A 17194-nucleotide genomic window follows, 5' to 3' on the forward strand; every position below is an offset into this window, starting at 1 on the left:
CCCTACCCCAGCACCCCAGCATGCATCCACCTGACGCCTCCCCAGTGCGACGCTCCACCCCACCCTGCTCCAGGGCTGCTACAAAGATGAACTGGACAGCAAGACACTGATGTATAATGAACACATTTTATACATGTGAGGGTGCTAAATAATTGGACTAAGACCATGGCTCATGCCAGAGGTGAAGGCAAAGCATGGTTGAACCATCTCGACTTTGCTGAAGTTGGGCAGAAGCAGGGATGGCAGTGGGCCAGCACCCTTACTGCTGACTGTGAACACAGGGACCACCCGGGGCTCTCCAAGGCCTTCCCTCGTACCCAGCGGTGGGATGGACAACTCACTCCAGCTTCTTGGTGATGTGCAGCTGGGATACAGCCTCTGCCATCAGCTGACAGCCTTCGTCTTCCAGCTGGTTCCCTGAGAGGCTGAAACAGAGGGGCCCAATGCCCTGTATTGTGGGGCTAGAGTCCTCCCTCTATCCCCAGCACTTACGCATCCTTCACTGACTTTAGTCAAAGCATCACTCTCAGGAATGAACCTTGATAATAACTAAAATTGACAGACTGCATACCACATACCTGGCAACATCCTAGGTGCTTCTACGACTATCGGCCTATTTCATCCTCATGGTACCTGTGACGTAGGCACTCTAATTCTCCTCACCTTACTGATGAGTAAACTGAGCGCAGAGTGGTTAAGGCACTTGCTCGAGGGTGAACCTGGATTTGAACCCAGGCGGCCTGTCTTCAAGGCCTTACCCTCAACTCTTCCTTTATACCGCAAGCTACGTAATTGTTTTTAGTGATAACCTTTATGATTATGGGGGCATCTGACCTAGTCTGGGAGTCAAGGGTGGCTTCTTTGATGCTTGAGCTACTTGCTAGAAGAACTAGGAGTTCAGTAGGTACAAGGTGGGAGACAGAGATGGAGGAAGGGTGTCCCTGGTAGTAGAAGCAGTACATTCAAAGGCCCTGTGGCATAACACATACGAGGACCTGAAAGAGAGCCAGTGTGTCTGGATTAGAGATTGAGTAGAAGGATGGGGTCAGATGGGGCTTGGGAGGCTGGGGGCTGGGTTCTTAGACTGTGGGCTTTATCCTGAGCTGCGGGTAGGAGTGAAGGGGGCAGGTATCAGTGAAACGTAATCTATTCTCTGCCAGGTGGAAGTGGCCAGGGTGAAAGCAGGGAAACCAGCCAGGAGTGAGGCGAGGGGCTCGTCCAGGTAAGAGATGAGAGTGAATTGGATTAGAAAGGTGGAGGAAAAGAGGATATTTTTGAGCGCTACCAGTTGGTCCATCTGGAGGGACTAAATGTGAGAGAAGGGCAAGGGGGCTGGGAAGTGGCTGTGTAAGAAGGTGGGTGATGGGGCTGCTTCTGCAGGTGATGGCAGTGGGGGAGGGGCATGCTCAGTGCTGGTGAGGCAGGTGGAAGTGTGTGAGCTTGTTAAAAACCACCTTCTAATTCCGTCCTGGTTCTCCCAATGAGAGGAGGTCCAGGATCAAGAGGCGATCACCACGGCAACCCTCACCCCATCTGTCTTACCCTGAGGTGGGGCCACTCGCCCCAGAACACATCATGGCATTCCATCCTCTTGCCTTCATGTCCACTTGGAGGTTTCCTAGAGAGGCACCCCTCCTAGGGACATGACAGAGCCTCCATCCATCCCCAAGCCCTACTCTCATCAGCTCCGGCTAGGAGCTGGACATCATGGGACTTTCTCCATTCCCAAAAGAGAGGATTATCCCACTCTACTCTGGGAGAAGGATGGAGGGTTTGTGGGGGAACCCTGAGGGGCTGTGGTTTGGAAGGCAGAGCCAAGTGTGGTGGGGTTTCTACTGAGCAGATCTCAACAAGAGAGGTAACGGTGGTTATGAGGATGGGGCTGGGAGCCGGACTGTCTGGGCTTGACCCCTAGCCTAGTCTCTTCCTACCTGTGTGGCCTTGAGCACGTTTATCTTTCTGTAGCTTAACTTCCTCCTCCATAAAATGTGGACAGTAACAGTGCTTACATCAGATGTGAGAGTGAATGAGAGGGGGCATGTACAGCCCTAGCACAGCACCCCACCCAGGACAAGTGCTGAAGAGTAGCAGCTATTATGATGATTTAATTCCCCCAAATTCTTCATGAGGCAGCATGGCCCTCCCCACCACCAACCCACCCAAAGGCGAGGCCCTGCCCACCCTCTCCAACCTCCTTTCCTGGCTCCTACCCAGGGCTTCCCGTGATACTCACTCTACTTCCTCCAGGTGGGGGCCTTCCCGGAGCAGGGCTATGAGGGTCTCTGCATCGTGGACCTGGAGCTGACACTTCTGAAGCCTTGGGTAGGAGTGGGGGACAGAAGGGCTCAGGGCAGATGGCTACCCCGTACCTCCTCCAGCTTCCAGGGCTGGGGGAGTCAGGAGGCCCACAGACCTGGGTATAATTCTGGCCACACCTCTTAGTACCTGACTGATCTTGAGCAAGGAACTTAACCTGAGACTCCGTTTCCTCCTCTCTCAAAGGGGAATAATAATGTGTACTTCACAGGAATTCTAAAGGAATTACAGTGAGATATTGGACATAAAACTAGCACAATGCCCAGCATGTATAGCCAGGGTCCATTAAGTTGTAGCCATTGTTATTATGACAGACGCTCCTTATTCATGCCAGAATGGGCTATCCAGGATGGGCACCACACCCGGCGAATCCTTTCCCTGTCCCTTATCTGCTTTTCCCTTTATCCCTTCTGCCGCTGCTCTCCCGCCCCTGAGCCTTTTCCCCACATCATATCCCTCTCCTAAGGCAATAGATCCCTCCAAGGTACCTGAGTGTCAGGCTTCTGCTCTGAGCCTCTTTCCTCTGGCCATCACTTTCCTGCAGGTCTGGAGCTCTGGCAAGAACAAATCAAACATTGGCCTGGGCTCAGGCATCCAGGGCCTGGCAGATCGAGCTTCTTTCCTTGGCTTCTAGAGGCTGAAGACCCTGAAGCACAACCCACAGTGAGTCCGTAACAAAGAATATTGCTTGCAGGTGCTCAAGTTGTGATTCAGTGGAGCAGCAGGGGCAAAAGGTTTGAGGTCAAATGGAACCTTTCTTCATGTTTTGGCTCTGCCATGCATAGCCATATGGCCCTGGGCAAGTCACTGAGTCAGCTCCCTTGTCTCTTTTCTAAATGAGATGAAAACATCTAACACATAGGTTCCTGAAGGATTGAATGAGACAACGTATGCCCAAGTACCCAGCATAGGTGTAAAATCGAAGCCTAGTAAACAGAAGCTGCTATTGTCAATGATATGATGGTCTCCACTTGTGGATGTGCTGTCTGTGGTTCAGAAGGCAAGGAGCATGAGCTATATTCAGTGAGTCCAGGCTATGGTAAACCACAGACTCTCTCCCACTGGGCCAGGGAAGTATGAGGGGATGCAGGGAAGCTAGGACATTATGAGCCAGGTTTCACAGACTGTTTAGCCTGGTGCTAATCATTTTTTTTTCTTTTAGGGACAGGGTCCCACTCAGTCACCCAGGCTGGAGTGCGGTGGGTCTATTCTAGTTAACTGCAGCCCCAAGCTCCTGAGTTCAAGTAATCCTCCCACCTTAGCCTCCTGAGTAACTGGTACTATAGGAGGGAACCACAATACCCAGCTATTTTTTTTTATAGAGATGGGCATCTCACTTTGTTTCCCAGGCTGTTCTTGAACTCCTGGCTTCAAGCGATCCTGCCCACTCAGCCTCTCAAAGTGCTGGGGTTACAGACATAAGCCATCATGCCCAGCCTGTCTAATAGAACTTTCTGCAATGATGGAAATGTTCTGGCATCTGTGCCATTCACTATGGGAGCTAGTAGCCACCTATGGCCATTGAGCAGCTGAAGTATAGCTAATGTGACTAATGAATTGAAAATTATAATTTACTTAATTTTAATTTATTTAAATTTAAATAGTCATATGGGGCTAGTGGCTATCCTAATGAGCATCACAGCTTTAAGCAGTTGGAGGGGAAAGTGACATTGGTTCTAGTGGGTCATTTTTGAGACAGAGTCTCACTCTGTCATCCAGACTGGGTACAGTGGTGTGATCATGGCTCACTGCAGCCTCAACCTCCCAGGCTCAAGTGATCCTCCCAACCTCAGCATCCTGAGTAGCTGGGACGACAGGCGTGCACCATCATGCCTGGCTAATTTTTTTAAGATGGGGTCTTGCTATGTTGCCCAGGCTGGTCTTGAACTCTTGGACACAAGAGATCCTCCTGCCTTGGCGTCCCAAAATACTAGGATTACAGATGTGAGCCACTACATCCAGCAACGTTGGTCCTACCTTTCCAGGTCATTATACAGGCAAGGAAATTGAGACCCAGAGAAGAGAAAGAGATTGCTCAGGGGCATACATCCATCTGTCTTCCAGTCTTGGCCAGGGAGAGCAAGTATCGGGGAGGACAGCTGGGGTAGTCTTTCAGGGAAAAGCAGCTTCCTTTTCTTGGCCTGTCCAAGATGGCCAAGCTGGAATTCATGCACAGTTGGAATGTCCAGCATTTGAGTGCCCACTGCATACCAGCAGGGCTCTAAACTCCTCAAGTGTAGTCACTCATTTAATTCTCAGAACAACCTTAAGACGTAGGTACCATAATTGCTCTCTCTTCCTTTTTTCAGTTGTAAGGGTTTTCCCAGAGTTTTCACCATCTAGTAATGCCAGTTTAACAGTGTCCTTCCCAAGGGTCTGCCTTCCTCTGAGACTTCTGGGGATGCTTCCTTCCACAGGAGCCAGATGTGGTCTGGACATGCCAGAGGAAGTTAAAAATCCTTTACCGACCTAAGCATTAATTCATTCCTCAGTGCAGCAGTAGCAGGAAGAATCCCCATATTCCAGCTCTTCCTAGTCTCTTGGTCACCTTTCCCCTCATCCACCTGAACCCAAGTTGCTTCTAAGGATAGGCCCAGACCCACCGCCTCTTGGCTTCTTACCTTTGTAGTTCTGCAGTTGTCTCCATGGGTGGGGAAAGAAGGAAGATGAGGTCTGCCTCCCTGCAGGGTCAGATACCAAGCCATGAACCCGGGAATGGAAACCAGCACATCACCCCCCACAGGCACATCCTTTTCTGCCCCAAATGTCCAAACATCCAGATAAAAGCTGATTTTGCAATTGACAGAGAAACATAACAGAACTGGCAAAAGTGCTTCCAATCAGGCATGTAAAATCCTGATTATGTCTTTGTTTGATGAATCCTGCAAGAGTGTTTTAAAAAGTCAGAGAAGCCGGGTGCGGTGGCTCAAGCCTGTAATCCCAGCACTTTGGGAGCCTGAGGTGGGCGGATCACAAGGTCAAGAGATCGAGACCATCCTGGTCAACATGGTGAAACCCCGTCTCTACTAAAAATACAAAAAATTAGCTGGGCATGGTGGCACGTGCCTGTAATCCCAGCTGCACAGGAGGCTGAGGCAGGAGAATTGCCTGAACCCAGGAGGCGGAGGTTGCAGTGAGCCGAGATCGCGCCATTGCACTCCAGCCTGGGTAACGAGCGAAACTCCGTCTCAAAAAAAAAAAAAAAAAAGTCAGAGAAACAATTTTCACAAAAAATATAAAAATTTTGAATACTGTGAGGTTTTTTTCCCCCTTTCTTTTTAAATTTGAGGTAGACATGTCACTCGGTTACTCAGGCTGTAGTGCAGTGGTGTGTTCATACCTCTCTACAGCCTCAACCTCCAGGGCTCAAGCAATCCTCCCACCTCAGCCTTCCAAGTCGCTGGAAATACAGGAATGCACCACCACGTCCCACTAATTTTGCTCATTTTTTGTAGAGACTATGTTGCCCAGGTTGGTCTCAAACTCCTGAGCTCAAGTAATCCTCTTGCCTTGGCCTTCCAATGTGTTTGAATTACAGGCATAAGTCACTGAGGCCAGCTGATTACTTTTTCTTTTTTAGATGGAGTCTCGCTCTGTTGCCAGGCTGGAGTGTAGTGGCGCAATCTTGGCTTACTGTAACTTCTGCCTCCCGGGTTCAAGCAATTCTCCTGCCTCAACCACCCGAGTAGCTGGGACTATAGGCGTGCGCCACCATGCCCAGTTAATTTTTGTATTTCTAGTAGAAACAGGGTTTAACCACATTAGCCAGGATGGTCTTGATCTCTTGACCTCGTGATCTGCACGCCTTGGCCTCCCAAAGTGCTGGGATTATAGGTGTGAGCCACCATGCCCGGCCAAATTTTTTTTTAAATAGAAATTTTTATAATTGAGAAACATGACACCTAACCCACCCCATGATCCCACCTGGCAATATTGGTTCAGCACCATGGAGAGCGACACGCGGCTAATCATTCCTTCAGCTATGCCTGTGTTTCCTAAACTTGTTGACTTATTCCTTCATCCACCCACCCACCCATTCATCCATCCCATCTTTTCATCCACTCATCATCTTTTCATCCACCCCATCTTCTCAGCCACCCATTTATCCATCGATCCATCAATCCAATCATCCATCCATCTCCATCCACCTTTTCATTCATTCATTAATTCAATATATATCAAGTACCAGGTGCCAAGTCTGAGCTAGGTTCTGAAGGTAGAGTTGTGAAAGTAGAGTTGTGAGTAAAACAGTAGGGTACACAAAGATTGATCTTGCAGATGAGGGGCCTCCTCTATTTCCCATCCCACTTTCCCCTCCCCTTTTCTCAAGGCCCTAAAGGCCAAGATCCCCTTCCTTCGGCTCACCTGGCCTGCAGCATGCTGATGGTAGGACACGTGACTGCCACCTTTGTCAAGCAGAGTAGGGTTGACACACAGATGCTGTTGCCGCTCAGGCTGCATGATTGTGGCAAAGGTGTCAGGAGTGGAATCCCCTATTCCTGTGGAATCCCCCTTCCTTGCAAGGCAAGGAAGTGGAGTGACTCAGGCATAGAGAGGACTGGGCTGCAGGGGCAGTGGAAAGACCACTTACTCAAGCTTCCGGAGCCGTGGCAGGTAAGGGAGAACCTCCACGATGTTCAGCACCACCTGATCATTGAGCTGGTTGTCCTGAAAACTGCAAGGAGACCAAGGCCCAGTCCCTCTGCCCTGGGGTTGGGGCACTTGCAAGCCCCAGCTGGCAGGTGACAGAATGGCCAACCTCATGTGGCAGACATAAGGCAGGGGCCAAGAAAGAGCTGGTGGCCTGCTTTCTGGATTCCAGCAGGCACAGCTAGGAAGAAAGACCCTCTGCTGGCCTCACTTCTGTGTTTATTCAGTTCCCATGGGAAAGTTTTTGCCTGCTGGCTCAAGGAATCTAGAAGACAGACTGACAGCCTCTTCATGAGGTACAAGGAGGAGACCCAGCACCCTACTCCCAGCACTTACATCTGGGGTGTGCCTGAGGCCCCCAAGTGATTAGCAAAGTCTAGACTGGGATGCTGGAGACGTCACTTCCAGTCTCGGCTGTGACCCTGACTCACCCAGAGCCCAAAGCAAAGCACATTCCTCTCTGACCTCACTTTCCCCACCTGCCCACAGGCCAGCCCTGCTTGGGTTCCTAGCTGGGGAACAGATGAGCAGAGGGAAGTAAGGGCTATTAAGAACATCGGTAGGTGACGGGAGACAAAACTAAAGTCCCCCTCAATAGCCAGTAAAGAAAAATGTCAACAAGTTTAATACTTCTGAACCTTTGCCTGATCACTGCTCACAGATACCTAGCTAAGGGGACAAGAGGGACTGTGGTCCAACTTGTTATCTTCACTCGGTAAGTCCTGAACCTTAGTGCCAGGCTGCATCTGTGTGGATGAAGGGGTACCTTCTCTAAATATTATAAAAGTGCCATATAAACTAGCAGTGTCCTGCCAGTGAGGAGGGTCTCTGGTCCCATTCCTTCCCATGGTACTCAGTCCCAGACACAGGGCAGGAGTATATTTGTGCATATGAGCTTAATTAGTTAGAGTGTGTTGGCATCAGAATGTGTACATGCACCTAAGGGTGCATGTGTGTGCTGCATGCAAGTGCACACCTGTGAGTAGCATGTGTAGGGGGCATGTTCTTGCATAGGCCTGTGCACTTCTGTGCAACTGTGCAAGTGTAGACATGTGTGCACAAATGTGAAGGTGTGTGTGCACTTCATGTGGTTATGTGTACCCACAGTGCCTGACCCCTGCCTACACACTGCTATCCTCTCTCCTGGGATTACAGAAAGAGGGAGGGAGCCTTAACACTCATGCTCCTCCAAGATGATCCAATATATTAGATGATGGAAGCCTTGCTTTGGGAACTCTGGGAACCTTGTGTTTGGACTCAGCCCTACGGAGTACTTGGACTGATGCCTTCCCTCTCTGGATCTTATTGAAAAACTACTGGTCAGACTCTGATGGAACATGCAGGCCCCAGGGAGGCCCCAGTGGGGCTCTGGGACCTGGGCAGTGACTCATCTCCCCAGCCAGTGAGCCCTCCTGGAGATCACTCACCTAACTTCTTCCAGCTGTGGACAGAGGGGCAGAGCTTTCACCAGGTGGCTGATGCCTCGGGCAGTGATCTTACTTCCTGCTAACCTACAGAGTAAGCAAAGATGATGGAGAGGAAAGGGGAGGGGGAAAGGATAAAGCCAGGAATTTGCCTTGCGTAGGATTAAGGAGAGGGAGGAGAGTACCAGGCATCCCCAGCTGAAGACCCTTCTCAGCTCCAAGGCCTGCCTCACCCCAGCATCTGCAGCCTCCCCATTGTCGGCAAGCTCCTGGAGAGGGCTTCTGCAAAGGCATCCCCACATTTCCTGCTCTTAAAGCTGTCATGAGAAGAAGCAAAGTGTCAGAGGATCAGTGCTGGGCAGGGCTGAGAAGTCATCGCCACCCCCTTGGACAGATGAGGATTAATACGGTAGTAGTAACAAACACATATTACGGCAGAGACTTCTAATGGTCCACCAGAACCCATTCTCCACTTTATCTACAGCAATAGAGCTATCACAAGAAACATGGTTTCCCAGCCAGAGATCACATTTCTCAGCCTCCCTTGCAGCTCAGTGTGGCCAGGTGACTATGTCCTCACCAATGGAATGTGAGTGGAAGGGATGTGTCCTAGTTCCAGGACTGAATATTAATGAATTGGCATGTTCCTCCATGCTCTTTTCCTGTTCCCAAGACAGAGCACAAATATACCCATGACCCAGCTTTGACTGTGCAGATAGGATGCCCAAGGGGATGATGGAGCAAAATGGGAGGGACCTGGATCCCTGCATGACTGTGTGGAGCTGAGCCATTCCACTGACCTGGACCACTTACCTCCAACTCTTCCATGAGAGAGAGATAAAATTCTACATTATTTAACCTACTATATTTGGGGAGGAGGTTCCTCTGTTACTGCAGCCTAGCCTTTTCTCTAGCTAATATGCACACTGAGCCTTTGCTCTGTGCCAGGCACTGTGCTACAGAGTGCTTTTCATGCATTATCCCATCTCATTCTCGCAATGACCATGTGAGTCAGCTATTGTCACAGATTCATTTTAGGAATGAAGAAACTTTGGCCTAGACAGTGTGCATGTGTGTGCTGTATACACATGCCCAAAGTCCAACAACCTCTGTCAACACAGCCTGGATCTGAGGCTTAAGCCCATGATTGACAGAGAGAGACTGAGAGTCCAGAAACCAGACAAGAGGAGGATCCATTTGGGCTCCAGAGGTCCTGTCAAGGCATGGAGCTTCCTCTCCTGCATTGCAGGCCATTCCGTTCTAATATCCAAGGTTTTTATCCAGTACCCTTGGCAGAGGTCTGCTAGATCAGTTGAACTTTGCTATCCCAAAAGCCCAATCCCCTCCCCGGTTCTCCTCTGCTCTTACTCACCTGAGATTCTCTATCTGCCCACAGCCTACCAGAGCCTCAGGGCAGTGGGGCTCCAGGGTGCAGCCCTCAAAATCCAGGTGGATGGGGGCCTCCCTGTGCTTTAGGATGTTGGTCAGGATGGCCAGATCAGTGTAGGTCAGTGGGAAATTGTGGAAGGGCAGTTGATAGGGCAGGCTTTGTGCAGTGAGACTGGCCAGCTCAGGCTCCTGTGTCTCATCCACACAGTGTAACAGCTCTACCACCTTTGGCCCTGTGAGCTTGCGGGTGGCCAACTTCTTCAATGCCTGCACGACAGCGGCCTGCTTGGTGCCCACCCAGTCCTCACCACGCTGTGCCAGGTGGCTAAGGAAGGGACGGCAGGTGCAGGATGCCAGGCCTGCCAGGAAGGTGGGGAGGTGGTCTGAGAGGTCCAGTTTAGCTTTAGGTCCAGTCCGCAGTACCCAGCGGGAATTGAGGGTAACATGCTGGGTGAGTAAGTCTTTGTCCACCTTGGGGCTGGCCATCAGGTACAGGGCAGCTAAAAACTCCTGCAGGCTGAAGTGGGTGAAAGCATAGCCTGTCTGCTGGTGCCCAGGGCCTGTGCAGATGCAGAAGGAGGTCAGCAGACTGTGGGTGGCCCCAAAGGCCATCAGGTGTGGAGGGATGTCTCTTGCATAGAAGGTAACCTTCCCTGTCTCCAGGTTCCTCAGGGCCACCTCCCCCAGGCCCAGCAGGGACGTGGTGGGCAAGTGCCCGCGGGGGCTGAGGGCGAGCACCATCTGCATATAGAGCTGAGTCATGGTGGTCAGCAGGGCTGCAGACTGGCCTGGGGCATGGTCAGGGAGCAGATGGTGGAGGCAGAGGCAGGCAACTTGGCACAGCGCAGGCACCGCACATAGGCTCCGAAGACGTCCATTTGTCTGTAACTCCTCCAGGGCCCCCTCCCGTGATGGCTGGGCGCTGAAGAAGCGATTTACATATTCCTCCACCCGAGGCCCATCAAAGCCCAACATGTGGACCACAGCTGCCTCTGTGGGCAGGCAGGCAGGCAGCTTCCCTGGACGGGAGGTGGCCAACACCCAGCAGCCGGGCAGGAGGGTCCCATGGCAGAGACCAGAGAACAGGGCAAGAACAGGGCCTGGGTCATCAGGATCCTCAGGATCCGTGCTGAAGCAGGGCTGAAGGGCCTCATCTAGCCCATCAAAAATCAGCAGGACTTGGTCAGCATTCTTTTCCAGGTACTGGAAGACAGCATCGGGGTCTGACTCAGGGCTCAGGTACAGATCAAAAAGGAGCTGGGGCAGTGTCAGGAACCTTGTGATCAGATTGAGCTGGCGGAATTCAAAAAGGAACAGGGCCTGGAAACAGTCCAGATGGCCCTCTGCCCACTTCCGGCAGAGGTGGTGGGCCAGCGTGGTCTTGCCCATGCCAGCCTTCCCCAAGAGTATGGTCACCCTCGGGCCCTTGTTAGTCCTGGTGTTGAAGAGGTCTGAGATGCTCACATCAGTGCCATCTTCCACCCTGGGGTTCCCCACAATGCACCCCCCCTGAGTCTCCAAGGGCGCTGTGGCCCGGCGCAGGATTGGAGGGACATAGGCCTGGTGGAAGGCATGGGGCTGCCCTGACCCAGGGATTCGGCTCCCATAGCGCTGCAAGGCAGAGGTCCGCAGGAGCTGCACGTACTTCTTGGCCAACTCTGCAAGGGGCAGGGACATGGCATGAGGACAGGACCCCTTGGCCCTCTGCTCATGGTCCTCTTGGCCCAGTATTGGGCTGTTGGGAGCTTCTAGCCCCAGCTGTGTATGTATGAGGGGGTGAGGGTGAGGGTATCAAGAGCACCATAGGGACTTCTGTGCCACCTAGACGTCCAGAAGGAATCAGTTCTAAAACATAGGCTCTCTGGTAGCTTTTTAAACAGGCAGGTGGGAATGGGGAAGTGTGGGTCATGGTTCTATGCATTCTGCAATAGTACACATGGTGTAAGAGTTCAGTAAGATGGGGGAGGGAAATAGGGCACCTCCTTTGCAATGTATTTTTTTTTCTTGTTTTTCCCAGAGACAGAGTCTCACTCTGTTGCCCAGGCTGGAGTGCAATGGCACGATCTTAGCTCACTGCAGCCTCAAACTCCTGGTCTCAAGTGATCCTTCTGCCCCAGCCTCTTGAGCAGCTGGGACTGCAAGTGCATACCGCCATACCCAGCTAATTTTTGTATTTTTAGTAGAGACAAGGTTTGGTCATGTTGGCCAGGCTGGTAGCGAACTCCTGGGCTCAAGTGATCCACTTGCCTCAGCCTGCTAAAGTGCTGGAATTACAGGTGTGAGCCACCACGCCTGGCCCCTTTGCAACATCTTACTGAAACAATCTCTTCCTGTGATATCTGGGTACCCAGTGCTCCTTCCCAATAGTTCAGTTCTGCAATGCCCAAGGGTGAGTTCTAACAACCTGTGGGCCTAGGCAGTACCAATCAGAACTGTGGGAGCTGTGCCCCTACGGTGCCAGACATTAACCATTTATTATTTATTTATTTATTTATTTTTTCTGAGACAGAGTTTTGCTCTTGTTACCCAGGCTGGAGTGCAATGGCATGATCTCGGCTCACTGCAACCTCCACCTCCTGGGTTCAAGCGACTCTCTTGCCTCAGACTCACAAGCAGCTGGGATTACAGGCATATGCCATCACGCCCAGCTAATTTTGTATTTTTATTAGAGATGGGGTTTCTCCATGTTGCTCAGGCTGGTCTCAAACTCCTGACCGCAGGTGATCCACCCACCTCGGCCTCCCAAACTGCTGGGATTACAAGCGTGAGCCACTGCACCCGGCCAGACACTAACCTTTTAATTCCTGGGTCATTGAGAGGTCTCAGGTGACCCAGGGAAAGGGCTGGGGCTGCTTTTGTGGGAACCCTAGGGGGAGAGGCCAAGGTAGTGGCCCATTCTGAGTGGATGTGAATCCCCTGGTTATAGCCATGGTTGGTGGCAGTGGGGGGGGGCAGAGAGGGCTCTAGTTAGCAGGACAACTGGTGGAGCACAAGGACCGTTCTGAGAACTGGCCAAGAATGAGAGAAGTCTCCTGTCTTCTCCTCTCACTGGCCTGGCCTGCCCTAAGCAGCCCCATGTCTCCCCATGGGCCCGCAGGGCTCTGCCTTGGGTGCTTCTCCCAGGCCTCCCCACCCCTCCCCAGTCCCACGCATGCCCAAACTGGTCTCCTCCCAGGGCATACTTCAACACTGAGGATATAGGGTGTCCCTGGAAGATCCTGGATGGTGAAGCTGAGACCTGTATGGTGCTTCTAGCAACTTCAGCAGAGCCCTCTCTAGGGAAGCCCCATGCAGCCAAATGGATAAGGCCCTTCACGGCCAGCCCAGCCTCTGCCTGTGCAGGACCTCCAGTCCGCCTCTCCTGGAAACTTGTGAGATGAGAGTCACTGGGCCTCCGGAGGCTTGTTGGCTGGGGACAGGGTGCAGGGTCCAAGTCCTGGCCCCCAGGCAACCCCCTCTCTCTGTTCGGCTTCCTCCCCACACTGGTACCCACCTAGCTGCTGCTTCCTGCACTGCTTCCGGCAGGGTGAGGACCCACAGCTCTGATGGGGGCGCTTGAGGCCTGAAAGAGCAAAGGAAGTGGTGGAGGAGCAGGGTCTGGGGATCGGAGCTGAGGGGGTACCCAGAACCTTTGGGGAACTCCAGTCCACAGACAGGTGGCAGGCAGCCAAGTACACCCACATGCAGGTACTGGAAAGGCAGGCAGCAGGCAGAGGCTGCGTCATGTTGACACAGCTTCTATTTGCAGAGGGGACTTCTAGGCTCCCCATTGCAAGGTGAATGTTCTGGGCCTGGCAATCTCACAATCCAGGATGCAGAGAGCAGGGCTGACAGCCAGCAGCCCCCAGAAACACTCAGCCCCAAGTACTAAATGCCTGTCTGTCCATCAGGGAAGGATCAAGCTCCATGGAAGCCACCACTGGTCACAAAAGTCAAGTTTCCAGTGAATTTGGCCAGGCCTGCAACCTCCCTCCTGTATTAGTCTTTCATCATCCCAATTTCTTCTCACTCATACTTCCTCACTTCCCTTACTTAATAGGGAGTCTTGCAAATAGGTCAGGGACAGGTGAGGAGCATGGCCTATGAGAAATGGCTGAGTCTCGTCTCATTGCGTGGATTTTCAAGCAGCACTTTAATTACCTTTCCGGAAGAGTTTGAAGAAAGAAGAAGGAAAACAAGAAGGAAGGGGACTGACAAAGGAGGGGAGGGAGAAAGGAAAGAGGACTCAGGAAATAATTTTAAGAAGTCAAGTAGGGTTTTCCTACAGCTAAGCACTAGTGACCAGTCAGAATAGCCTGGAGCAGGGCCCTGGGCTCCTCGCCCAGCTAGGAGCTGGGGCCAGTTCAAGAGCACTTCAATATTTTAATAAATTCTATACTAAAAAGGGACTCACTGGCCAAATATCAATCAAATCTGGTCATAGCCATGAGACAATGATGCCCGCTCAGTGAGATGGACCTGTTGGGCCAGGGACTTAGATAGTTTCGATTCACTGGGGAGCTGGTATAAGAGGGTGGGTTTTCCATTAGCATTAGTGCCATGCAGTGATAAGTCAAGTCAGTGCCTCTATAGAAATCAAGGTGCTGAGACTGAAGTGTGACCCGTAAATCAGTAGGTGGTCGTTAATCACTGGGCCTTCTGAGCTCCTTCAGAAAATCAGTCAAAGGCTCTGTGAGTGAAGACAGTAGCTGTGGGTGAGTGTCAAGTCCAAGGCGTACAAATGGAGAGGGGGGGGTTAGAGTTTCCCCAAGAAGCCTGACACTTTGGGTCTGAGAGAGAAATCCATGAGGGTTGGGGGCAGGAGAGTGAGAACAGACTTCCTGAGGGGCTCAGGTTAGACCCTTGAGAATTGGGAATGGGACAAGCTAAAGCCTTGGAAGTCACAGGAGGAAGAGATGGGGCTGGGAGACACAGTTAGGAGCTTGACACCCTTGCAAATGGGTCAAGGACAGGTGAGGAGCATGGCCTATAAGAAATGGCTGTGACCAGCCACCACCAGCCTCCTCCAGCTTGGAGGTGGGGACTTAACAGTGCTCACCACACCCTTCCTGTCCCTGCAACTCCAGTCCTCACCATGATGGAGCTGAGATTCACGTCGGCTTTTCTCTTCAGCTCCCAGCTGGCTAGTGAGCCCTGCAAGAGAGGGGAGAGTATAATGTGCTATGGGGCTGTCACGGGATGCTGGGGACCAGTTCTGGCCTTGTACTTGGCTCAGGCCCATCCCACAGGGTGGGTACCCAGCAAAGGAGAAATAAAATGAACACTCAGTTATCTGTTGTGGAGAAAAGGTGGTGGTGAGCTTTGAAGGCAGTGGTGGGCAGAAATGCGTGTATATGCAAGTGTGTGCACAGGTGTGCATGCCTGTGCATATGGGTTTATGCATATACCCACATGTATATGCACTGTGTGTATCTGAATATGTGAGTTCCCATTTTCTCTCCAAGGACGCTGTTGCCCCTCAATGTCCTGTGTTTCCCCTCAGTGCTGTGCAAACAGAAGAGGCCCAAGAAATGCCCCTAGAACTGAACAGAGTTAACCTGACTACCTATCAGTTGAGGGCAGAAAGCAGTCCCTGTGACTGCTTCTGAAACAAACAAACAAACCTCTAGCCAGGTGCAGTGACTCACATCTGTGATCCTGGCACTTTGGGAGGCCAAGAGAGGAGGATCACTTAAGGCCAGGAGTTCAAGACCAGCCTGGGCAACATAGTGATGTCCCATCTCTAGATAAAAATTTAAAATTAGCCTAATGTGGGTGGTGTGCACTCATAGTTCCATTGTAGTCCCAGCTACTTGGAAGGCTGAAGTGGGAGGATTGCCTGAGTCCGGGAGTTGGATGCTGTAGTGAGCTATGACTGTACCACTGCACTCCAGCCTAGGCAACAGAGCTTGTCTCAAAAACAAACACAAACACAAACAAAAATCCAATAAGAACAATAAAAAACAACCAACCGAAAAAAGAAAAGAAAAGCAATCTCTTGGGCATTATGGGCTATGTGGGATTTTGTGGCTGGAAGCCGTCACCGAGTCCTTTCTGTTCTTGCATTCTATCTCCCTGAGCAATTCAAGTGAAGCCAGGTGGAAGGAGGGGTCCTCCAGGCCCCAGCAGATTTGGGGGGGCATTAGGGAATTTTTTCTGGGAAGCTCCCAGAAATGCAGACTTGAGATCCTGGCTTGGCTGTACCCTCTGTGTGAGTCAGGTGGGCCCCTGGCACCCCACCCACGGCTCCCCATGGCCTGGGTGCCGGCCCAGCTGCTTTGCATCTCTCACACCTGCCCTTACCATCATCACAGCCCCAAGTGCTCAGCAGCGGCACCTCCAGCTCCAGGGGCACCTCCAGCTCCATGCACACACAGTGGATGAAAGACTGCCAGGTGGCCACACCTTGGACATGCAGTTTTCTGAGTTGTAGGATGATTCTCTGTTCAGGATCTGAGGGCTCGTTCCTGGAATCCAGGTCTGCGTTGGGGAGGAAGAACTTCATCTTGGAGTTCAGCCATTCTGGGTCTTTGCTGAGCAGGCTCACCAGCCAGCTCCACAGGTTCCTGGTGCCCAGCTGGAGGCCAATGGGGTCCATGAGGAGCCAGCTCTGCAGGGACAGGGCAGTTAGGTGAGCTAAGGGAGACAGGTAAACTTGGGGCAGATGAGCGGGGGACAGAGGAACTAGGGAGGGGTGAGCTGGGGGTCAGGGAAGTTGGGGGACAGGAGAGCTGGGGCACAGGTGAGCTAGGGGACAGGAGAACCAGGAGAAAGATGAGTTGGGGGACAGGGGAACTGGGGGGAAGATGAGCTGGGGAACGGGTAAGCTGGAGGACAAGTGAATTGGGAGCAGGTGATTTGGGGGACAGGGGAGTTGGGAGGAAGATGAGCTGGAGAACAGGTGAGTTGGAGGGACAGGTGACCTGAGGGCAGGTGAGTTGGGGACGGGGGAACTAGGGGGAGGGTGATCTGGTGAAGGTAAGTTGGGGGATAGGGGAGCTTCTGAGGAAGTCAAATAGTCAAGAACCACTGCCTACATCTGAACAGCAGAAAACAGGCAGGGAAGTGGGCTCTCCATGGAGTCTTGATGTCTCTGCCCAGGGATCAGTTCCAGAGATCAGTCTATTTCTTCTGAACCGCCTCCCTCCATTTGTACCTGCATCCTGGCTCTCTGGTATGGTCTAGTTTATACCCTGTGGACAGTCTCCTGAGGATGCTTTACTCATTTTTGTTTTCATGAACCATTTACGCTGCTCTTAGTATGAGCTAACCTCATGGCAGAGACAACTAGTTGTCTCCCCAGATATGTTCTTCCCTTCTTCCTCAGTACTAGAACTACCGAACATTCTCTGGTCATCTAGAATAGATGATTGTCTCCCAGGCTCCCTTGCAGTTATATGTAGCCATATAATTTGGCCAATGGAATGTAAGTGCAA

The 17194-nt window shown here is 51.8% G+C and overlaps 1 protein-coding gene across 8 annotated transcripts in view; it reads right to left on the reverse strand.

The window, feature by feature from the left end:
- The window catches only part of NLRC5 (NLR family CARD domain containing 5), a 93719-nt gene that overhangs the window by 48768 nt on the left and 27757 nt on the right, over window positions 1-17194 (reverse strand). For all 8 annotated transcript variants that reach the window (XM_010331332.3, XM_074402600.1, XM_010331333.3 and 5 more), the window contains 12 exons: window positions 16062-16368; window positions 14853-14912; window positions 13273-13341; window positions 9763-11437; window positions 8624-8707; window positions 8394-8477; window positions 6908-6991; window positions 6682-6771; window positions 4938-4997; window positions 2805-2870; window positions 2234-2317; window positions 342-425 (listed from right to left, as the gene is read on the reverse strand). In XM_010331332.3, coding sequence (XP_010329634.3) covers window positions 342-425; window positions 2234-2317; window positions 2805-2870; window positions 4938-4997; window positions 6682-6771; window positions 6908-6991; window positions 8394-8477; window positions 8624-8707; window positions 9763-11437; window positions 13273-13341; window positions 14853-14912; window positions 16062-16356 — 2735 coding nt within the window. In that variant the 5' untranslated portion in view covers window positions 16357-16368. The remainder of the gene's footprint in view (window positions 1-341; window positions 426-2233; window positions 2318-2804; window positions 2871-4937; window positions 4998-6681; window positions 6772-6907; window positions 6992-8393; window positions 8478-8623; window positions 8708-9762; window positions 11438-13272; window positions 13342-14852; window positions 14913-16061; window positions 16369-17194) is intronic.

Source organism: Saimiri boliviensis, chromosome 1 (assembly GCF_048565385.1).
Source record: "Saimiri boliviensis isolate mSaiBol1 chromosome 1, mSaiBol1.pri, whole genome shotgun sequence".
NCBI classification, from domain to species: Eukaryota; Metazoa; Chordata; class Mammalia; order Primates; family Cebidae; genus Saimiri; species Saimiri boliviensis.